Below are 24,490 nucleotides of genomic sequence, written 5' to 3'. Positions count from 1 at the left end.
AAATCCCTGGGGCCTTCCATCTCCCAGAAGCTCAGTCTCCTCCTTTGTAAAGCCGAGATAACGTCAAGCTCCCTTTAGGAAAGCTGCTGAGATGCTGAAGACCCTGGTGTCTCCAGACAGAAGATCTGGAGTGCCAAACTGTCAGCTTCCCATCCCAAACCAGCACCCAGCGCCTTCCCAGGCTCTATCCACACGGGAAAAACCATGGGGGCCGTAAGCCATCCTTCATCCTAGCACACGCTTGCAGTCGAGCCGCAGGAATTAAATCCTGAGTTTCACATGTGAGAGCGTGGGCTTGCTTAATATTCTGCTCTCATCTGAAGCTCACTCTCCTCGAGAGAAATCCCACAGGATAGCTGCAACACTGGCAGGAATGATTAAGAAAAATGTTAGTACCTAATGCCTAACCTGGGAAATAAATCCAGCTTCCACTGGCAGGGGTGCCGGTTTCCTTTGGATTGTCCGATCCCATCTCGCTAACGGTTAGTGTCCAAGCTGCACCTCCAAAACGAGTGACTTTGGACTACAAGAAACAAATCCCAAATGGGAGCCTGTTGGACACGGAAGGGTTTTCTCTTCTTCACAGGCACAAAATAAGGCAGAAAGTGGCCTTTTTGGTTTTTTCCCTTGTAGATGCGAGTTCCCGGTTCCTCCCACAGCCCCTGTTCCCGTGGAGAGCTCCAGAAGCGATGGCTGCAGGGCAATTGCAGGCTGCTGACGAGACCGAGTTTCCAAGAGCCCTGAGCTTTCATTATTACACTTACTGACACAGCCAGAAGCAAAGATGTGTTTATTGTTATATCCTCTACTCAAATTAATGAAACTCCAATATAACCTGGTAATGAAAACCGAGTAATTAACACTGCCAGCAGCTTCCCTGGCACCATCCTCCCAGCAAGCACTTGTTTGCTGCGATTTCTGTCAATCCAATGTGATTGTTTTGAAAAGCCGGAGTTGAAACTACTCATTCCCTTTCACTTCTCCCACATCTCGCTTTCCTATGAACTTGACACTTTTTCCTTCCCAGCTCAGCTACAAAAATAAGGATCTCTCCAGAGAATCGTTTTGGGTGTGCTCCTCAGAGAGGTTTGCTTCGGGCACCCACCTCCAGCTCACTCCTGAGCAGCAAACACAGCAAGAAGAGTTTCTTGGCCCCAAGAATTACAGCCCAAAGCAAAGTTTCAACAAAACACAGTTGTTACGGGCAGGGGTTCACTCAGTCACCGAGACATTGTCTCTTCCCTGGCCGAACATGTTAACATAGGGAGGCTTTGTGGGAACAAGGTGTTTGTAAGCAGGGATGTGAGTGAGAATAATACATGGCACTTGCCATTTTTGTATGATGCTCTCCAGGGCTAATCGGTAAAGCCTCAGCCAGGCACTGTGCATGAGCAAAGGAAAATGGAGACCAAAGAGGGGGAGAAAACAGCCAAGTTCAGATAAAGAGCCTGAAATGGGGGCATGGAAGGGAAGCCAGGAGTCCTGACGCCTACTCCCCTGCTTTAATCACTTTAACACCTCATTTCTCATCTCTCAGAGAGAGCTTGTTGGGTTTCCAGGCATTTCGTGCCTTTTAATCTTCCTCCCAAACATGAGCCAACACGTTTCAGTGAGAGCGGAGGGCTGGTCCCCGTCTCCTGCCCCCCAGCCAGCTGCTGGGTGCTCTCGGATTAGCAATCGCAGCCCCCGCTCCTGGCCCGGCGGGCTGACGAGCCGCAGCCAAACGAGTCAGCGGCTCTCTCCTCATGCCATCCTCACTCCCCGGAGCCTCTTTGGCAGTCGGTGAGGTTTAGCTGTACGAGCTTGCAGGAGCAGCCTGCAAAAACCTCCCACGGCAGGAGCCCACGTAACTGCTTTCTCCCTTGGCCCCATAATCAGAAAGCTTTTTGCCAGGGCAAAGTCAAGGGAAAATGTAGATGCTGGAGCAGAAAGGGGGTGGGAATGAGAGCAACCAGCACCAGCCTTTTCTGTGTAACATCTGTCTTTCCCATGCTCTGCAGAAAAAAAAGCCAAAATAGCTGTCACATCCCAATGTCACATCAAGCAAAGAGGACGGCAGCCCACCGTGAGCACACGAGCATCATGTCCTGCAGCGTCTGTGAACATCCTGGCCTTGCCAACAGCACATGAAGGATGGAGTGCAACAGCCTCTTGGATTTGTTTTCCAGTTTCCTTCCACCCCAGGAAGCCACGCACCCCCAAAACCATTAAGGGAACATTATCAGCACAGCAAAAGCCGGAAAGTCGAGGTTAGGAAGCGTGAGAATCAAGGTTGCCTGGACAACCTGAAATCAGCCCACCCGCCTGCACTCATTAAACAGTTCATTATTGTGTATTACTCCTCCAAGAAATGGAGTTGGAAAGCCATGGGAAGTGATGTACTAGTCCTAATTCTGGCCCTGGCTTTAGCCACGAGGCCACACTGCAACTGAGCAGACCCTGGATGCAGAAAACATCAGTTTGGGTCCAAAGGCTACATGCACGGAGGCTACTCACCGGAACCCAAACATGATCTCGTCGTGGCGAAGGTGAGCATCATCATCAATGGATAGGATGGCCTCCGTCTCGATCTCATCCCACGGCAGGAACCGGTTGTTCAGGCTGTTTTTCTCTGTGCGGACAACCTAGGAGATGAACACACGATAGTTATGGTGGCTGTATGAGCACAGAGAGGAGATTCAGGGGCTGGGGCTGTGCATTCCACCTGCGGCAGTCCAGCATTTTGGCATTGCTTTGTAGCCCTTGCGATGAGGAAATGCTTTCTAAGCATAAAGCATCAGCTCACCCCAGCGCCAGCTCTGGCTTCCAGCCCTTCTACCTGCCGCCTCGGGCCCATCTCGCAGGACTGCCAAAGCCGAACCCAATCCCCATGACGGCAGGTACCAGCTGTAACGGCTGTGCTTGCAGCCGCCTGCCCTCTCGTGCACAGGGAGGGTGGCTCTGCAATAACGAAGCATCAGCCAGAGGTGGAAAGACGGCAGCCACGGCCCGTCTCTCCTATGGCCACTGAAGAAGTGACCCTTGCAGCATTTATCCAGCGCTGATCGGAACTGAATTGTTTCTGCAACTACCCACGATTTCTGCCTCAGACACAATTCGTTTGCAACGCCTCCCTCTCCAAACTCTTCCAACTCCCCCACACTGCAATTTCCCTTATCCCCAGCCATACACATGTAAAACCAGACTGAGCTTCTTCCTCTTCTTGACTGCCCCTTCCACGCTGGACCCTTTCTCTCCCTTGCTCTTACACTTTTTGCCTGCCCTGGCTGATCTATAGTCACTCAGTTCATCCCGGGCTTCCCATCCTGTTCAGTCTCTCCAGTTGTTTCTCTGGCTCTCCTTTGAACAATCTCTCTTGATTTAAAAATAAAATCCAGCCTGGTGAAAAGAATAAGGCATCGCCACAATAAAACTCCATTAAATAAGATTACATTTGATCACATAAAAAAAGCCCGCATTGAAACCATTAACAGTGGAAAATATTTGTATCGGGGATCTGCATGACAGCTGGTACGATTAAATTCCCATGTAAAGCCAGTGTTAGTGCTTTCATCTGTCAATAGCTGCTGGGGGGGGGAATGGAACATTCGACAAGAACGCATTAAAATATTTCACTGAAGATCCATCAAAAGCACGAACAATTTATTGCAGGGAGGTGAACAAATTATGCAGCTCTAAGCCGCGGTGGAGCCGGGCCAGAGCTGAGCTGGCAGCACTCCCACCCCAGGAGGGCTGCGATGCAATTAGTGCCCGTAGGAGAAGGCAAAAGCAGAGACAGACAATGCTGGCACAGGAATTTCTTCCCCCTCTGCCTCCCAAGGTGGCGAAGCATGACAAAAATCAGCACGGTGTTTGTATTTACTTTCAGAGTTAGCGTGAGCCAGCAGATGCTCCCAGGGGTATCTTCTCTATCTGGGAACTGCTGGAAAAAAAGAGGTTGCAGGAATCATGGTGGGAATGGGCGATGAGGAGGGAAGCGGGAGAGGAGGCAACTCCACACACTGATTTGGGGGAGGCAGCTGGTAAGACAGGAATCAAAAAACCAGGAGGTTTGGAACAGTATGGCCCTAAGGCACTGGCCCAGGAGGCCAAGGAAGACCTGGACACAAGGAGGCTAGCGCAGGCTTCGAGAAAACCACCTCCACAGAAGCATCACCAACCCCAACACGCTGTGGGCATCCTCTGGATGCATCAACCAGGAAAGGAGAGGAGCCAAGAGCGGTCCCCAAATTGTCGAGAAGGAGAATTTAAAACTTTGCCTACATTGCCATGGCTGTACCTGTAAATGGCTTTAGCAAACCCAAGTGCTCTTGCAGCTGCACCAGGAGGACCAGGTCTGCTGGCTCAGGAAGAGGGGATGAGGCTCTAGACGGGGCAGCTGGGCCCCGCTCAGAGTTGTTTTTTGGACCCAAAGAGCACTTTGGCAAACCGGTACGATGACAAGACCAAGAACATCGCACAGGGCAGCAAACCAGACCTTGGTGGGAGCCGCTGAACGCCTCCAGTGGGACAAGGGCATTTCACCTTTTTAATTAAGAGCCATTAGCCCCCATTTCCAGCCCTTTTCTAATTAATCACCCAGTGCATCGTGGCATTTATGGGATCCATTTTTATTACGTGAGTGGTTAAATGCCTTAGGAAATTTTCTGCCTCCCACATGTAGCCAGCTCCTTTCCTGGTCAGTGTGTGGGCAGCCCACCCCACACACCAGCTCTCAACTGCTTCATGAAGACTTCAGGATCGGCAGTGATTCCTGAGGAGCTTTCATGGTTTCTGACACAGGCAAGGGCCCCTCCAGTAAATTCCAGCCTGGATCAGTTGGGAACCAGTCATCACTCTCTCCAGCTCAACAATGGTATCAGATGGGTTTCTGCAAGCAGCACTGTTTCTCCTGATGAAGTCTCATGACCACCAACTTTATCCTCCTGTTGCTGATCCCGCCTTCTAGGAAGTTTGCAAAGTTATTAAACCCAGCACCGATATATAATTTAGCCTTCTGCTAAAGAGCACATGCCGTGCTGCGTCTCTGCTGTTACGATGATATGTCCTCAGAAAGCCTGATCTCAGTGAACTCTGTGGGTGTCTTACCCATTAGGATTAGCAGAAGTTGGACTGAGTCCATAGTAAATTGATATCATGCTTTCCAGGCAAGGTCCTGCCTTGCCAGTTGAAGATGTATGGATAGATAAAGGACAAAAGAAGAGTGAGAATCACCAGGCTGAGGAGCAGAAACCCCTCTCTGCCTCACCGATGTGGATACCGCTGTGAATTTGTCAGACTCCCACTCGCCGTGGGTCTTCATCTCAGCTTCTCAGGAAAGACTCGGGTACTGCCTCTACAACCGTCAACTCATTCTGCTTCCCAAAGCTGAAAACGGCAGCACAGAGGTTTTGCCCACAGCACTGTCCTGCATTTTGTGGTCAAGCTACTTTTAAAGCTCTTCCACTGTCAGAGCGAGCCCCTGCAGCAACTGTACATTTTTGTGTCACCCATCTTCAAAAGGACTGTACAAAAAGATTAAAGAGAATCTAGGGCCAGATTTGAGCTTTGGCTGCTATTCAAAATCAAGAGAGAGGTAAAGTTGTGATGTTTAGCTCAGAGGTCCAACAACCCAACAAAGTCGGGACTGTTTTTCATCAGAGCTTTGGAGTCAGGTCCACCTTTTTGCGTTGTAAAGATCTGGACAGGTAGTAAAACTCGGCACAAGTTCTTCAACGGGCATGCTTTAGGTTACTCCACCACGTCTGATGCTTTGCAGGTCTGGAAGTGTCAGTGTTCAGCTTCTGCATTTCACAGAAAATAGTGGGTGTACTCCTGCCTTTCATCTGGGAGTATTTAAGATTTAAGCAGTCTGTAAATCAATAGATCCCAAGGAAAAACCCGGCAAATTTGCTGATTGACTTGTTTTCCCGTAACTTGCTAAACAATAACATGATGCAACTACTGTCAATTGAGAAGTGAAGCGGATCCTACCTCAAATGTCTGAAATTGGGAACCCCAGAGGACAGAGAGATCAGTGCACTGGCATTAAACTCTTCCCTAAAGAGAAGGATGCTACAGAGGAGCCGGATGCCTCCAAGCCTTGATAAGCACATTCAATTAATCGCAGCAAAAGTTAGAAGCAACTTAAAGCTATTGTCTCTGATGCCTTGTTTTCAAAGAAACTATCCTGATTTACAACACTTTTAGGATGCAGCTAATTGTTATCAGACAACTATTCAGTGGCTTTTGTAAATCCCTGCACTTTCCCCTGGGCGACTACACCAAGGAAGCACTTGGGGACCTGCAGGCAACGATCTGAGTTGGGCCGAGATTCAAAACCTTCCTCCCGTCACTCTATCAAGCGCGGTGCCTCCCCAGGCAAGACCAGGTTTTGATCTTGACCGCATACACCGCATCCCAAGCTGCGAAAACGAGGGCATCGCGTTATTAGACAGAAAATATAACTCTTGAGAAAGATAAAAGTGAATTTTCGGGAAACTTTTCTGCTTTAATGCAAGCAACTAAAGTTGTAAAAACAGGTTAGAGGGAACGGGAAGAATATTTGATTCAGGGACTTGAAACATTTCTATCTCTTCTAAAGTTTTTACATTTCAATGGGCCTCTAAAACCACCAGATTTCTCAGGCATGAAATGGACATTATAGGCACAAACGTACTCAGAAGCTTATTAGGCCAGGTGAAAAAAGAAGGGTTATTATACCAGCAAAATACAAAAAAGTCCAATCCTCTCCCTCACATGGCATTAAGTGAGGTTCAGCAATTTTTCATGACTTCACACACTTAAAATACAGCTGAATGACACCTTGTTGTGCCATGTCCTCGGCCGCAGGTATCTCAAAGCACTCTTCCAGCAATAACTAATTAATCTCCCTCCACCACGTGTGGGGCTCGGTGGAGAAAGCCAGCAGACACTATGGTGACCACACTTCTATACATACAGATAAGAGGCACGTTATGTTGCCAAATTCAGGGGTTTACAGGCCAGAGGAGGTCATCTTGATAATCTTGTGTGACCTCCTTACATGGTGAACCAGGAGACTTGATGCAGCCACCCTTCCTCTGGAAGACTCATCACACAGCACCATAAAATAGCTGTGAAATGACAACTCAGACCAAATTACAAAGCCATGAGTTCAAACTTCATGGCACCGGTTGAACTCTAAATGCTTTCTGGAGAACCAACAGCAGACGGCCAGTGGGGCTGACAGCAGTAAGTTAAGCCAAAAGGGACTTTCAAGTCACCTTCTGCATGATCCAGGTCACAGGGACCTCGCCTCAGACCTGAGCTGTCACCAGGAGAAGCATCTCCGCTGGAAAGGCATCCCAACTCCATCTGAAGACATCAAGAGTGGGGGAATCCACCTTTCCTCTGAGATGTTCACTCTCAAACATTAACAACTTGCTCCTCGTGAATTATCTGCCTTCAGTTCCTTGGTGGGCCTCATCCACCCCAGAAAAGTACACAAGTGCCGTAACCACACCCTCTCCCTCTTCTTTTTCAAACAGATTGAGGTCTCAATCTCTCACCCAGGGCTGTTCCTCCTGCCCTTCCATCATTTTAATGACCAATTTCACCACAATCTTGTTTCTCAACAGTCTTGAGCCAAGAGCTCTGTCAAAACCCAACAAAAGATGTTCCCTCAGCAAAGCTGAAATGCTGTGCTCCGGCAAAACAGAGAGTAAGCAGTTACCCTTACCCAAGGAGATTAAAATAGTGAGGAAGACATGCAATCAGCCATCGAGCTACAAGAAAGACACAAACGCATTTACCAAAAAGCCACCTTCCCTTACGGCTTTTGTTGGGAGCAAACGTTACGGCTCCTAACACTGAGCAGAGCACCAGTGGTAGACCTGCACACAAACCCCAGCCCCTCCAGACTCAAAACTATCCCAGATTGTGTATTTCTGTCTGCCTTTATTTTGGTTATTTTGGGCTTTTCCTTGGGAATAATTTTTTTTAAAACACTTTGTCATCAGCTAAATGGCCCCCAGCTCAAAATCATGAATCTCCTAAACAGTTAGCAAAATTTTGAGACAAACTGCAAGACTTAAAATGCCTCCGAGCACCCAATAAACCATGTTAGAAGTTTCTGCTCCTTTCAGCAAATCAATTCAAGGTGATTCAGTTCCACAACGTGGGGTGTTTTTTTGACTCAAGGAGCACAAGACCCCGCAACTCTATGCAAGCCCATTTGCTCCTGGTGTTGTTCATAGCTGTTAGCCAAATGGATCTTAAAAATGTTAGACAGAACTAAAACAGAGCATAAATCCAGAGTCTCCCAGCAATAATGCCCCTAACCAATACTTTATAGTACGTTTTTATACATAAATACTAAAATGCAGTAAAATCAATATCTTCCAGCAGTCTCCTTGCTAGTGACGCTTTACGCTTAAGCTTTAAATTAAGTGTCACATATAATTTGATGGTGAAAACATGAAGAATGTCTATGCCCTTGGAGAAGTTTTGACAGTTCAACTTAGTGAACTGGATTGATTTCTGGGCAAAGAGCAAACTCTGCAAGAAACCAGGAACCTCACAGCTCACATCAGGCCTTCATCAGAAAAAAACCAGAAGGATGCCCTTAGGAGGGCTGGATAATTTGGGGAGACAAAGAACAAGCTCTTGGGAAAAAGATCTGTTTCCATCATTCCCAACTACGTGCCAGTTCAACCCAAATGGGCTAGGGAAAAATAGCACCATAGGCAGAGTGGGAATGCAGACACCACGAGCTCCCTTTCACCATGCAGTTGAAAATTACGGCACTGAAGATGCAGGAGCCAAATGCATCTGCCTCTTCCGCCTGAAGAGTTGACCTCGGTCTACACTTTGAAGGAAAAAGCAGAGAGCTCTTGCCAGTGCAGTCCTCCAGGGAGGATGCAGATTTACAACACTGTCAATCCCTCTCCTTGGCACTGACTCCAAACATTTATTAAGATTCAGTGAAGCAAGTCTCTTGCTTTGCAGGGGAGCGCCCTAGCCAGAGGCTCCAGGGTTGTGCCATTCTCCTTGCTGCTGTCCCAAGGACTGATCCACTGCCCTCTGCAAAATGCAGCTTAGCCTGATGGGGACAGCACTGACCTCAGGGGTAGGATCTTCCCAGGACCTCATATGGTGCAAAGCTCCCAACGAGGACACTGCAGTTCTACTCTGCATGAATAGAGTAGAACTCCAGCAGGTAGGAGTTCAGATCCTCTCCATGAAGAAAAGGGCTAACGAATCTCCCAAATCATGAGCAATCAGTCTGACCACTTGGACTTGGCTCCAGAGGTGCCACCGTCATCATCCCCACCCATCGAGAAAGGCAAGATTTGCACACTTGGGAGCTGATGATCTTCATCCCACCCACATCCACATCCTCATTTCAAGTCGAGCAGGCTGCTTCCCGTCCACCTTGATGACGGCTTTTTCTTTCTGCAGAAAGCACATGAGAAGCCAAGACTTCTGCAGCAGCTCTCCCATGCATCTGCAGGCTTGCAGCACACGTGACTGCTCCCGTGGCTAACGTAGTAAGGAATGCAATTAAAAATCAGCCAAACTAGGCTTAATAGAAGTTAGGGAGGGCTCCATTAGCAGAGTTTGGGAGATGGCAAACTCCAGCAGAGGGGAACAACAAGCAGGTACCAAGTATCCCTGAAACTATTCTGTAATCAGACATTTATTTTCAGCTCCTAGCCTGGACAAATTCGGGCATCCTCTGATTAAGAAAGTTGTCCAGACCAGCCCTTAAGACCCACAAATTATCAGATACACCAGGGCCCCTTCCCTCTATGCACCAGTGTACAAGTGCTGAGTCAGAAGATTATTTACAAGACTCCTTAGAAGGAGTTATGTGTGTGTGCAGATTCACATACGCATAAACAGGATAAATCACATCTTTTTTTACCACGGCTACCTCCATCCCCTGCTCCCTCTGCAACTGAGGTGTTAGATCAGACTGGCGCTTGCTTCTCTGCAAGTGCAACCAGAGATGTGGACAAGGAAGACGACAAGTCTGCCTGGTCCCATGAAACAGCAGCATCCTTGAAGCTGTGTATTTTTTCGGGAGGGCAGCTGTCAGAACACGTTTGCACTGACCAGATGGAAATCAAGCAACAAGTTTGGGATGTCAGATGGGGCTACATGAACATCCCTGGCTATGGCAGGGATTTTAGCACTGGGAGAGGCTCCATATGGAAACTACACACCTGAGGTTCTCTCTCTTAAAGATGACACTGATCCTGATTTCTCTCGTGCTCCGTGTTATCTTCCCCCCATTTAGCATGTCAGGGAGCTGAAAAGAGAAGAGAGGCCAGTCCCAAGGTAGGCACCACATGTACACGTTTGCTGCACAATGAGAAGCCAAGCTCTCTGCTAAGGCAGCTGCCAAGAAGAAGCCAAAGGAGCTGTTGCCATCGCTACAGATGCCACCAAAATCTCTGCAGGCTTCTACCCATTCCCAGCTAGATGACGTTGGTGTGAATCATGCAGTTCTGACCAAGACCACTGTCTCTTTTCCTCGATTTTCTCAGTGTTTTATCACTACCTGCTCTTGGGCAAGCTGCGACGCTCCACAAAAGCTGGCAAGATCACCGTGGCTCTCAGCCCAGACCTCAAATCTATTTGACTGCCCTTCTGAAGGACAACTACGGCGGTGCTTATTGAAGACTATCAACTGCCTCCTGAAAGTGCAGCATCAAACTCAGTGGCCCCGAGGTCTGCCCTGCCCACGCAGAACTCTTTTCCTCCTGCCAATCTCAACTCCTACCATGAGAAAACCCTCCCCATTTGCAGAGGACAGAAATTCATCCAATTCCTACTGGCCAGCATCCTGCTTTCCAAAGCCAAAACCATACTGAAAAGCACAGATCCAAGCCTTGAGCTCAGCCAGCAATTCTTCATTTCATGAGGAAAAAAAAATCCGGCCTCACTCGATACAACACGATGCTCCTCCCGGCACACTGCCAGGCTGCCGGGGCTGTGCAGGCAGGCAGCAGGCAGAAGATGGGATGCTAGCATGGATTTTTCCTCCCCAATATCACGCTCTCATTCCCAGACTGGACCCGAAAACTTGAAGAAATGAGTCCAGCATGACATGGGACTACAGGGCGTTTCTGACAGTTCCTGATGAGCTGCAAATCCAGGGGAAATTACAGCCCTGCACTTTGACACACGCATAAACATGGTGTTAAAGCTCCTTCCAGAAATGCCGCCAGCACTGGCAGATCTTAGCAGATTGGCATTTTGTAAAGAAACGGATGTTCTTTTGATTGTGAGCATTTATGATAATTAATATTTAAAAAACTTGGGATGCAAAGGCAAAATCACAGATGCAGAAAGCTCTTTAAGGTGTTTGTTAAGACAATGATCTTCTGCCGTTATCCTAGGGTTAACACACTCAAATCCAGAAGATATTGATAAATGGGCATGGATGTGATCACAGCTCCTAAACGAGCCCCGTTACCCCAGCCAAAGCCATCCTGGAGAGAGATCCAGGCTGCTCGGCTCCGCCTGCGTGCGAGGTGCAGCTGTAAGGGGTGCGCTCCTCTCGTGACTGGTCTCTCCCCACGAAACAGCCTCGCCGTGCCCGGCTGGCTCCCAGCTCCGCTCCAGCTAGTCTGGATGAGGCCCAGGCCACGCGGTGCTTGGCTCCGGATGGTGCCGCACCAGCACCTGCTGCGGCCGGGCAAGGGGAAGAGCGGGCAGGAGAAAGGAGACAGCACTTCGCTGCCAGTGCTCGTTCCCAGACCTCTTCCACATCAGTTCTCACCTACCCCGTACATATTCTCTGGCATCTGCTCTCTTGCTTGATTTGATGGCACTTGCACCAAAAATTTCGGTCATTTATTTGGATGTCCACCCGAAAACAGCTCTTAAGAAACGCTCTTAGCGGGATGTTTCTTCAGGCATCTATTGCCCGATGACACATCCCTGGTGTTTACAGTGGCTTCCCCTGGCAACTCTTCACCTTCTTGTTTTCCCTTTAATCTTTGCTTGTAAAGATGGATTGGAAAGTTACCATTATCCTCTTCTCATATATTAATTATGCTGCTGCTCCTTCCCCAGCGCTTCCTCTTCACCTTGAAACAATTACAGCCCCCCTCCTTTACGCCCTGAACCAGCCTAGCTAGACTCCAGACTTCTGTGCTTTGCTACCTCCAATTTAAGGCATTTTCAAAATTTGAATGAAAAGGATTTATAGACTATTTTAAGACTCATCTCCAGAGGTATGAAAAGAGTTTCACTGGAAGGGTATTTAGCTACAAAGCTATCCAAAGGCAGCGTACACTGCATATAAATTGGCAAAACAGATGCATTTTAAAAATACGAGTAATTAAATAACGCAACATAAAACCAAGCATAAATTATCCCCCGCTGAGAACAAAACCACACAGGAAGATACTACTGGAAATCCTTTTTTTAAACTGATACTGTGTCCGTGCACGTAATATGTACAAACACTTGGGCTCTCTTTAAACTACTCGACTGCTATCAGTGGGTTGCTCATCTCTGAGATGAGAAAACAGCTTGCGATAGAAATAAAACTGATTATTTATTCATTTTCATACAGGTGCAGCTGTTGCATCTTTCTAGAGAAACCAAAGGAGAAGAATGCTTATCTTAACATTAAAAGGATCTAGATACTTATTTTTATTCTCTCTGTGCATTGCTGTTAGTGGCTGTGCAATTAAAGATGCACGTTGAGTTGGTTGTCCGATTAGATTTATTTTACAATTATTTGTAATTATTTGGCTCCAAAGAATGTCCCTGGGATAACATGCTGTCACTTGCCGTTGAGGCTTTCAAATACCTCACCTCCCATTGCTTCATCTCACTTCTTTCTGAACTTTCTGAAACTCCGCTCTGTGCTTTACATGAAAGCTCACAGTGAAAAACTGCTGAGCGCAAGGGGACAGAAAAGCTCACGACCCGACTTCCATTAGCACGTCTGGGATCACAAGCCAGATTTACAAGTTGCTGTTTGCTGTGAAACCAGAGAAAGCCATTTGAGGAGGGAAGATCTCACACTCAGGGTTTTGATACTGATAACCCCAATTTTGGGTTTGGTGGGGTTTTTTTTGCAATTAAATCGGCAACAACCAAAGGCGTGATGTTCTGAAAGATGAATGAATTGGTGGTTCTTTATCGATGCTCTTTCAAGCTGCAGCTAGATGAACGTTGCAAACCTGCTTTCACCTGGCAAATCCTGTCTTGGTATTCAAGGCCTGAAAATTCAGATTAAATTATTCCGCCCAGCCTAGAAACAGTCCCAGAGCTCAGAGCCGAAATACGCTGGGGAGACGATGGACGGCAGCAGGAGTGTCTGTAGCAAGAGCACGCACGGCTTCAACGCAAGCAGGGCATACATACACATCTATCTGTCTTACGAAGTAAGGCAAATAAACTAGAAACATCTATACACTATACCGCCTGTCTGCAAGGTTTCTGCTGCAATTTAAAAGTGGCGGTGTTGAACTGGCCTGCAGTATGGCCCTTACCAAATGCTGATTCTGCTGTGAGGTTTTGCGCTTGCCCTGCTGCCCACAGCTCCTTTAGGGACCCTTTGCAAGAGGCCACGTGGGGCATCACATCCAGCTTTCTGCAGGGAGGACAATGATCCTGCCACCGAGACTTCTCTAGTGACAGCACTGAAACGCTTATCCTAAGAACAAAAATATGTCCTCAGAAAAACCTCTGTTTTCTCAGCCTTCATTTTACCCTTTCCATCTTCAAGCTCTTGCTTCTGGCAGAGCTTGACTCTGAACTTCATCTTCTGTGCTTCTTCTTCCTCTCCAAATACCCCTCAGCTGCTATAGTGGTAATTTTAATAGCAAAAAGGTTGTTGGATAAAACAGCTTGCTGTTCTAAAGCTCGGGGTAATGATATAATGCACTGTTAAAACTACTGGCATGCTCCAAGCTGATGTGGCTGCATTTTAACGAACTGGTGCCGTCTCTCCTTCCCTAATCTCGCAGGGCAGCTGTTAGGTTGATGAATGTTTGCTAACAACTCAAAGATCTTTGGATGGAAATAAACTGCTAGAGGATTTTCAAAGGTCAGTCCTATATAATAGGAATATTGCCCTTTCAGATTCTAAGTCATGAAAACCAACAAATTTCACCCAACGCCTGACAGCGCAGCACCAATTAAGTTAAGTGGTGAAACAACAGGGTCGGATACTTAAGGGTGAGACCCAGGAGCTCGGGGCTGGAGAAGCACAGCTCTGTATCATTTAATACAGGAAAAAAATAGCAGGCTTACGTCAGCCTCCCCATTTCCCGCCCCCGATAAATTTTATTTGCACTATAAAATTCATTTCAAGGGGAAGCTTTTTCCCACTATGACCTCCTCATCTCTACAGCATCCCTTCTCCAGCTCCATGTCTCCATCCAACCCGGGCACCTGAGCTCTCCCCAGGCAAGATCCAGCAGCGTGCTCAGGGAGAGCCGAGACCTGATGAAATGGGGACACCTGCCTTACATTTTCTGTACCAAAGGCATTTTGCTAATATTAGGTAAAACACAGAGATGCCATTTCCGACCAGCCCTCGCTGTCAAAAAAGAGAACACGTGAAGAGACAGAAAGAGGGCAGGAACATCTTATAACTCTTTTCACAAGGTGGAGTATTAGTGCCTGGAGCTCAGGGATGGGGGATTCAAACTGCTTGTGGGTAGCAAAAACTTTTCCAGAGCTAGACTGGCAAATACCAACAGCTCAGGAATAGACGTGCGTACTGCCAGTGAGCCTGGGAACAGATACCACCTTTCTGCTGCAGTTTTAAGCCAACTCTGGCTCCTGGGATTCAGCAGGAGTTTGGCTCTGCCAGCAGAGGAGCTGGAGATCCTCGCAGCATCCTGGCCCGTCCCTGGAGGCAGGCAGAGCCTGAAAAACACACCGGGGCTAGAGGGATCGCTGCTCTGAACTAGCTTTATCTCCCGGATCTGTTTTGGGTATTGTAGGGTATTATTATTATTGGGTATCTGGCACTGCACCACGCAGGACAGAGACGCAGAAGGTCAGAGCGATACCCGCAGCCAGGACTGCTGCACGCCACTTGGGCTAATTTGTTTTCAGAGCAGCTTGTGAAATTCGGAGCAGCAGAGTGAAAACAAGCCAGGAAAGAGCCCACGGCTAGGACTATCCTGTTCCTGTATTTGAACTAACCACAGAAATGCCCTGTAATACAGCCTGTACAGATGAAGAAGAAAAACCCGACCAGCTCACAGAGGAATCAACTGGGAAAGCCTGACCTTATTTTGGCAAAAATATTCACTTTCCCAGCTGCGCTACGTAGGTGTAGTGCTCACTACAGATGTGTCGGGAGATGTGTCAGGCCAGGTACAATCTCAGTATGTTGTCCTCCTTGGAAGAGCCATACGAGAGCCCGGAACAGCCATACAAGAGCCTAAGAAAGATGCACAAACTGCAGTGCCTTGACCTTATTTAAAAAAACAAGCAAAACCCAAAAACTGCTGAAGTATTCACGCCCAGATCTCTCTCAGCCCTTCACTCTTAAGACTCCACTAGCTAATTCATGCACTTCTAATTTCACTGGAAAAGACACGTTGCTAGTCCCATAGTCCACGCTGAGAAGTCTGGCAGCAAATGGACTGAGAGCTCAGGGAGAGATCGGAGAGGGGCCATCGTACCTCATCTGCAAGACAGAGAGCATGTAAAAGTCAGCAAGGCGGTTTAGGAGCACCCTTGAGGTATCCTCTTCTTGCCAAGCCATCAGCTGCCGTGCAATACCAGGACATCAGCATCAAAGGGAAGGAAACACAGCAACATCCATCTTAGAGATACGGAAATGCACAACGGAGAGTTCAGAGCATCTCCAGTGGAAGAAGAAAGTGCTGGAAACCCAACGGATGAGGTCCCACGGGATTATTGGAAATATCTTCTTTCTGTTCACTAAGTGAGGCACAGCTTATCTTTCCACACTTTGCTCTTTGGCTGATAGCCCGGCTGCTTTAATTAACAGAGACTTTCGTCAGTGCAAATCCTCAGTATTGTTGTGCAATTACTTCTTCAGCAGGTTCCTTCTCTTTCTACTCGGTATCTGTCAAGCAGGATTTCCACTACAGCAGTAAAACAAAACGCCTGGCAGAGCAGGTGCGATTATTTTAAAATCTGTTAAAATTGGTACGTCTCACTGTTTGGAATACATTATGTCTAATGATGCCTGGTGATGTTGTTCAGCATTTAAAAGCTGTTGTGTCCCATCCTAGAAGAGCTTTAGTGCAGGCATTCATATCTGGGAGCTGAAGGCATCAAAATGAACATTATATGTCAACTAACGGAGGAAGGAACTGGGGTCAGACTATTAACTTACTCAGCAGCTACTAAAAACATTGGTATATAAACTTGGTATATAAGCAGAGCCAAGAAGCCATCAAGCTTGCAGGTAGGTTATTTTTTGATGGGAAGAGGACAGAGGATTTATTAATGCTTATGTGGCTGGGAGCAGCAACCATAAAGAGCACTCAGGCACGCAAACTCACTTTTGGCTTCCAGGTTTATTCCAGACTGGAAGCTTTCTGGGGACCTCCAAGATGAGAAGGCTGAGATCTCACTGGGAAAGTTCTGATGGGTCTGGATGAAACGAAGACAGCTTTCTGCCAGCACATCTGTCCTCAAATCCATTATCTAGAGATGAGAGCTCTTTTATGTAATGTTACAAGAAAAGAACTAGCAACTCCATACCACGATCCCCTAATCAGCATTTTATCTCTCATTTTCCTCTGGGATGAGTACAGCTCATGGAGAAAAGCAATTTCCATGAGCTCAAATATCAGGGAATAGGGTCGGTATATTACTCGGAACGTGGTCAAATAAAGGGGAAAGGCAGTTTTGCCAAACACGCAATCTCACCTCAGCAAGCAATAATGCCTTCTCACTCGACATGGCAGAGCCAGTAGGTGACAAACCAGGATAGAAGCCTCAGATGGGTTTCTGAAGACTTTCCTTTTGCTCGTAGGCTTCAACTGCTGGATCACATGGCTGGATCCTACTTCACCTGGTCCATGTTCCACACCAGCCCACTGTCTGCTTCCATCCAGAGGAGCAGAAGGCAGCAGAAAGAGAAGCACCATCCCCATGTTCTCCAAGCCATGGGCTTTGTGGTGGGCAACATCATGTTCTTCAAAGCTTGGCTTGCCCTGAGACTTTTACTACTTAGTGATCTATTTAAACTCTTCCCACTAGTCAATTAAAAAGTAAAATAAAATCAAGAGGGAACAAGTGCTTCCACCCAGAGGTAGTTAATACACTACTGGCAAACACATGGTTGGGAAGAATACAGGCTACCACAACCACCTCCCACAATCCACAGCGTGGGTTAGGAATTAAGGACCAGCATGTGTTAGAAATTAGAGTTCACATAAATGTGGCATAATTAAAACCAATTCCTTTTATAAATTTCTGATAAAATCAACCTAATTATTACCACTGTTTTGAAACCGATTTGCTTTGTCACCTGCATTCAGAGCAAGAGGAAAATGAGCCTTATTGCAAAGAATTATCTAGCTTATAGCTGTTATATTCTCCAGAAAAGTGCTTTTCTTGTTCCCTGTTAGCACTCTTCTTTCACAGTAAAAGATGGGGCTGTTCCTTACTGTAGAGATAAGGCAGGTTTCCACCAGCCGGGGCTCCGGGCAGCTCAGGAGATCAAAGTGATGATTAGTTCCTCCACATCGAAGCTGCAAACTGAACCTCCCTGCCCAGAATGCTTTTAATGATCAATATTGAGAACAAAACCCACTTCCCTTCCCTACACAAACCTCAAAAAACCTCAGAGTACAATTCAGATAAGCATTCAGAAACCTGAAGACTTTGCTAAACTATTTTGATCTGAAAGTGTTACCTGGGAATCCTAAGAACAGCTTCACCAGATTTCCTATCTTGCTGCTGCTAGTAAATCTGGGAATAGATTAAAATAGCTTTCTACAGCATTTCTGTGAGCTTATAAGGAGACACACAAGTGCACACTTTAGTGACCATGGCTTTCTGTTCTCTGTGCCTCAGTTTCCCTCTGGCTTATCAGCAAGATGCCCTCAGCTCATTGCTTATGGTCTTTGTGCCAGTTTCAGGTGAAAGGAAATATTCCTCACCCGTCCTCACAGGGTAACACATATTTTCATTACTTAACTCCAGGCTTTAAATGGATGGAAGCGACTTAAAACTACTGCTTTTTCTCTAGAAATCTTTTATGCTCTCTAAAATGGCATCCCCTCACCATCATCATGAAGAAAAAAAACCCGCTCCATCCTTTCTGGGTACTTGTAGTGAAATGGGACCGAATCCAGGGAACCAGCAGTGAAGACAACGGGAAAACAAACTGCAGCCCTTGGTTCTGAATCCAGCTACTCCATCACCTTTCTGCTTATCGATCGCTTTTACATGAGATGAACCTCCTCCTCCAGAAGCACAGGAAGGAGCCACGCACAGCTTTCTGGAGAGGGGAGCGCTCCGTATGCACAGCACGGCAGGGAGATCCGTCACGCCTTATCGCTAACCACAGAGTCTGATTTCAAGAAAACTGAAGAAAAAGCATCCATCAGTTAGATAAGGGAGAGCAGTATCTGCTTCCTCACCAGATACAGGCAGACGCCCTGGGGAAAAGGGGTAAGAGACTGTCCAGGAGTTGAATAATATTGTGGCTGCCGTGCTGCACCATCGCCAGCCCACCAGCAAACTTGGGAATAAGTCACCATCTTCTGAGAGCTGCAATATCTTTGCTGATCGATCCCACAGAGCTTGGGGAGGCATCTGTGAGCTACGCTGGACACGTAAGAACAAGCAGAGTGATTAAAAGCTCTCCCTTGCTCCTCATCTCTTTCTCTAACCTTGTATCCAAGAGTTACCTTCCTCTTTATAACCTCCTCATGTCCTTCACAGTTGTCTCCTTGATGATCCAATGCCCCACGAGGTCCCTCCCATTCCAGCAAACTTTAACAACAGAGATTTTCTTTTTTTCCCATATATTTAATACCCGCAAGCCAAAGCCAAATGCACAGCCTCAGTGACTACAGCTCTCTCCGTCTCTCCTGTGCCTTGGGAGCCATCCATTTCTTGCGGTACCGCATCACAAGATGGTACTGCCGGCGACAGATGGGGTACACCTCTCTCAAAGGGGGAAAAGTGTTCCCCCCATGCTTGTTCCGCTGTATGGAAACATTTGGAGACATTAAATGTTCTGTTGTTATTTAAACAGGCACACGCAGGCCACCATGCAAATCCTAAAAGTAGCAGGAATCCAGCCCTGGAAAAACAATGTGGTATTTTGCTGCTGCACTGACTCCAGTGCCAAGTCCCATTGTGCTGCTTTTGTCCCCTAGCTGTTGTGACAAGAGTCTGCTCCGGAGTGGAGAGTGTTTTAAAGATGCAAAGACAGCTTTCGTGTTGATGGTTAAAGGCTTCAATACAGGAGAATTGGCACCCGTGACATTTTCAAGCTTTTATGTGTGAAAAAAAACATCCAATTATGTACACTGTAGTGTACAAGGATGCTTCCCTCCCTTGTTTTTCCTTTCCAAGGCCCTGAAGTAACACCTTCCTTCTGGTCACCAACCCCATTAGCTACATCTTAAGCCAAGGGGATTCAGAGAGCTGAGGCTATGGTAACGTTTTGTCTATGGAAAAGCTTTTACAAACCAGCATATGGCATGTGAGAGAATTAAGCACTGGTTTTAGGCAATAGCAGCGGAGTACTGCAAGGGTGTTTGAGTTAATATTCAGAGCGCAAATCCCTAAGAACTCAGCACTGCTTGTTACATTATCAGTGTACATTCATGCATCGCTGCACCTTTGCTTCAGCCCTGCAGTGACAAGCATCTGGATTTTAGCATCGCAGGTAAACTAAGCAGCAAATTTGCTCCTTCCTCTTCTGCTATACAACGGTAAAAATATATATTGAGACAGCAAAACTCCCAGAGATTTGAGAACTGATCCGTCTCTCCAGCAGCACCGTGCTCTGCAGGCAGCAGGTGGTGCTACGTACCCGACAGCAGCACACAGACATCTTCGTGCAACATCGCCCTCCCTTATAAAATAGCTCTCATTGAGAAATTTAACTCATCAACCTGTGATACACTGCCAGTAAAGCTGGTGCACTGGATGGTGCCCATTTAACCCGCGGATGGTGCAAATCTCTTGTGTAAAGTGACTCAGTGCTAAGAAACAAGGTGATTTTTCTCAGCTGATTTTGTCATGGAAAGCATAGCCTGAATTGTTCCTTCTGGAAGCAAACCTGTAGCTCTCCACTCCCCTATGCAACCCAGGACCTGAAAGTTAACTTGGGTTTCTCCTGATTTTATACACAAGAGTTGTGAGCTAGGGTAAGGTAGGGAGAAGTGGTAAGTGCCCAGTGTAAAGCTCTGACTCACCGAGGAGCTTCAGCAGGTGAGTTGGCCCAGCAAAGCACAAGTCATGTCACCAAGGAAGGGTTAGGTACGCACTTAAGTACCTGGTTGAGTCAGGACCTGTGCTGGTATTCATGCAAAGCTCCCAGGAAGCAGCAGGATCAATTGAAATGGTGATGTGATCAGTATGGAGAGTTTTATTCTCTTGTTTAACTCATAGTCCCCTTGAGGACCTTACCCTGGATCACACACACCACTCCAGTTTAGCTTGAGTTACTGGTGACTGTGCAAGCTGTTAGTTTGTCAGGTTGGCTCTGCTCTTATCAGAAAACCAAACATAATGTTGAAGGACGAGCAGAGAAGCTCATGCTGCCACCATGGCACGCTACACACTGATGTTACAGTCTGACCAGGTTCTGGTCCTCCTCTTCTTAGCCAGAAGCATCACCTAGGGACCCCCATTGTAAAACAGAGATACCAAAGCACCTTCAAATATTTCTGGTAGAAAGGATGTGCAAACCTAAGGCATCCATCCTTCAGCAGCGAGCTCAGCACAGTACAGTTGTACAGACGCTGCCCAAACAGAAGGGAAAACCATGACGGCATTTTCCCCCAGTCTGCTCCTGATTAACAAGTGGCATTTCAAAGGACACTGCGGCCAAACAGGTCTGCAGATGCAGCAATGCTTCCGGATTAAAAGTTTTCCAAAGATTATTCCTTTTTAAACAAGCAGCTAAATTGAATGAGCTTTCTCAGCCGGCCACCAAGCCAGCAGAAAAGGACATTACGCCACTGGAACTGGCTGCAGAGATCAAAGACAGCTACTTATTCTATAACAAAGCTGAAGGAAAGGATTAGTCACTGCCGAAAGCCACAGGAGCTGGCATTGGCAGTGAACCCAGCTAAATTGCTCAGAAATGCCTACAAGCACACACCACCTAACCCTGGAGGAAGAGGAGAAAGCAAACTGCTGCAGGGCTTTTCCAGCCACGGCTCTGTCACTGAAGGACCTGCACGCATGCAGAAAAGAAAGAGGAGCTGGAAGTTCAGGCTGTAATTTTTTAGAACATGAGCATAGGTTGTGAAAATATTGTTTTGGACTGAATAAGGTTTAGCCCCAAATGTGGGAAGCCCTTTTGCAGCTCAGCTGGGCTCACAGGCAATGCTCCGTACATGACATAGCCCATGCAAAGCTCTTGGGCTGCCAAAATAACCCAACCGAAAGCCAGTCGGTTACTGGGAAAGCGGGAGATGTTACATTGCTCAAAACAAAGTAAAACCATGGCACAGCTGGATAGTCCTGATCCAACCCACCACACCCAGCAACACATCCTGTCTTCAGGTTGGTACAAAATCTCAATTATCAACTAACAAGGATAAATCATAGAATCACAGAATCATTAAGGTTGGAAAAGACCTTTAAGATCATTTAGTCCAACCGTCAACCCAACACCTCCATGCCTACTAAACCATGTCCCAAAGTGCCACATCTACACGTTTTTTGAACTCCTCCAGGGATGGTGACTCCACCACCTCTCTGGGCAGCCTGTTCCAATGCTGGACAACCCTTTCAGTGAAGACATTTTTCCTAACATCCAATCTAAATCTCCCCTGGTGCAACTTGAGGCTGTTTCCTCTCATCCTATCACTTGTTACCTGGGAGAAGAGACCGACCCCACCTCACTACAACCTCCTTTCAGGCAGTTGTAGAGAGCAATAAGGTCTTCCCTGAGCCTCCTTTTCTCCAGACTAAACAACCCCAGGTCCCTCAGCCGCTCCCCATCAGCCTTGTGCCCCAGACCCTTCCCCAGCTTCATTGCTCTTCTCTGGACACACTCCAGCCCCTCAATGTCTTCGTTGTAGTGAGGGGCTCAAAACTGAACACAGGATTCGAGGTGCGGCCTCACCAGTGCCGAGTACAGGGGGACGATCACTGCCCTAGTCCTGCTGGCCACACTATTCCTGACACAAGCCAGGATGCCATTGGCTTTCTTGGCCACCTGGGCACACTGCTGGCTCATATTCAGGCGGCTGTCAACCAACACGCCCAGGTCCTTTTCCACCAGGCAGCTTTCCAGCCACTCTTCCCCAAGCCTGTAGCGTTGCATGGGGTTGTTGTGACCCAAGTGCAGGACCCAACACTTGGCCTTGTTGAACCTCATACAATTGACCTCGGCCCATCAATGCAGCCTGTCCAGATCCCTCTGTAGAGCCTTCCTACCCTTGAGCAGATCAACACTCCTGCCCAACTTGGTGTCATCTGCAAACTGACTGAGGGTGCACTCGATCCCCTCGTCCAGATCATTGATAAAGATATTAAACAAGACTGGCCCCAATAATGAGCCCTGGGGAACACCGCTTGTGACCGGCTGCCAACTGGATTTAACTCCATTCACCACAACTCTCTGGGCTCGGCCATCCAGCCAGTTTTTTACCCAGCAAAGAGTACACCCGCCTAAGCCATGAGCTGCCATAAATCTCACTCTTCCTCTGCCTCCAACATATGCAGCCCAACCAGCTCAAATCTCAGATGAAACCACATTGTCCGAGAAGTTTGCAGGCGGGTTGCTGAGCAGCCAGCAAACACTCAGATGGTGCCACCACCCTCCAGCCCACACATCCACAGTGATGGATTTGAGACCGGTAATGTCAGCAGCCACCCTTAGCTGCATGCAAAGGGCTCAGGACAGGGAAAAAATAAGAGAAGCCTTGAGAAATAAAAGCAACGTTGGTTGGAAATCACTGTTCCAGGTTCTAACACCCCTGTAAAGAGGTGAAGCATTTGTGCCCATGAAGCTGCCTGTCTTCCACAACCCTTTTTCTCATGTTGCTTGGACCTCTGCAGCCTTTGGCAAGCAGAGATCGCTGCACTGGCAACATAATACTAAGCCCTCGTAACTGGAAAGCAGCGGTTCCTCTCTCTGGCTGGCAAAACTTTGACTTAAAACGAGATGCTTTCTCCTTATGCTACTAAGGACAGGGGAAAAAAAAAAGTTAAAAATGTATCTTTGTCCAGTTTAAGAGACAGACTGACCTGAAGATTCTGGAGTCAGATGGCAGAGGGTGCATACAACGGGCGAAGAATTTTTTTTACTCGAGATTATAACCAAATCTAGGGTCTTCCTGAGCTCAGTCTTCCCCTTCCCGGTCCCCTCCCATCTCCAGGGCACGACACACAGGCTGAGAAATGTGGGTAGAAGAGGAGGTAAGGGGAGGCTGCTGAGCGCACAGTTTGCTTTCCTGGCTCAGACTGCAACTCCTGGGGGGCTTTAAGGAAGTTTCTGAAAGGGAAATGGATATTTCATTGCTGCATTAAAGGATCTGCAGCTGTTTTGAGTGCAAGCTGCTCCGGAGCTTAATCACCTTGCTGCTTGGGGGTTTGTGCTTTCCCCACTGAACTGAGGGCATATGCAGCAGTGGCAGCCTTCTGAAATACGTATTAAATATATTAAAACAAACTCTTCAGGTAACTCTGGCTGTTCAAGCTCAACTCATTCTTTTAGGTTTTTAGGATTAAAACCAGAGCAGAAACAGAGAAAACAAATCCTGTCCCCCTGCCCCAATCCTCGTCCTGCTCAGACCTGCATGGAAGATGGATGGTGAACCAGCTCTGGAGGATTTGAAGAGCTGCTAAAACCACGTACAGGGTTTAATAAGCATCTGGACTTGCATCTGTGCTGCAAGTTTGCTGATGAATTGCAAGCAAGTGCCCTACAGCAACCAGAAAGCAGCAGCACATCGGTGCCGAGCACATCGCAAAGCACAGCAGGATCTGAGTCTTCTTGGGTGCATCTTATTACCATTTGCGTGGGCTGGATGTGTGGTTGCCTGAGTGTTTTGTTTCATTTGTTTCCCTTCACTTTTATTCATGTGGATGAAAATGCTGTCAAGGAATTGCAAAGCAAAGAGTGAAATTTCTCTTGTCATCGCCTGTACACTATTTAGAAATCCCAAGCACGGAGATGCTGAAAGGGGAAGTCTCTATCCCAAGATCAAGCCAGATCTTCTCCTTAATGACTCCTTTATTCCACCACTGAAAATCTTTCCCAGATTAATGTGCATGCAGGGGCAGCGCCGGAGCAGCAGCCAAGTATTGCCACCTCACTCAAACCCTAGTTCAGTATTTCCACCTGTTCAGAGGAGAGATTTCA

The 24,490-nt window shown here is 47.3% G+C and overlaps 1 protein-coding gene across 8 annotated transcripts in view; it reads right to left on the bottom strand.

The window, feature by feature from the left end:
- EXTL3 (exostosin like glycosyltransferase 3) overlaps positions 1 to 24,490 on the bottom strand; it is a 159,022-nt gene that overhangs the window by 5,773 nt on the left and 128,759 nt on the right. For all 8 annotated transcript variants that reach the window (XM_075497663.1, XM_075497661.1, XM_075497659.1 and 5 more), the window contains one exon: positions 2,497 to 2,624. In XM_075497663.1, coding sequence (XP_075353778.1) covers positions 2,497 to 2,624 — 128 coding nt within the window. The remainder of the gene's footprint in view (positions 1 to 2,496; positions 2,625 to 24,490) is intronic.

The sequence above is a fragment of the Mycteria americana genome, chromosome 3, assembly GCF_035582795.1.
Source record: "Mycteria americana isolate JAX WOST 10 ecotype Jacksonville Zoo and Gardens chromosome 3, USCA_MyAme_1.0, whole genome shotgun sequence".
NCBI classification, from domain to species: domain Eukaryota; kingdom Metazoa; phylum Chordata; class Aves; order Ciconiiformes; family Ciconiidae; genus Mycteria; species Mycteria americana.
The sequence above is the reverse complement of the archived record's forward strand: the minus strand, read 5'-3'. Positions and strand labels throughout refer to the sequence as shown.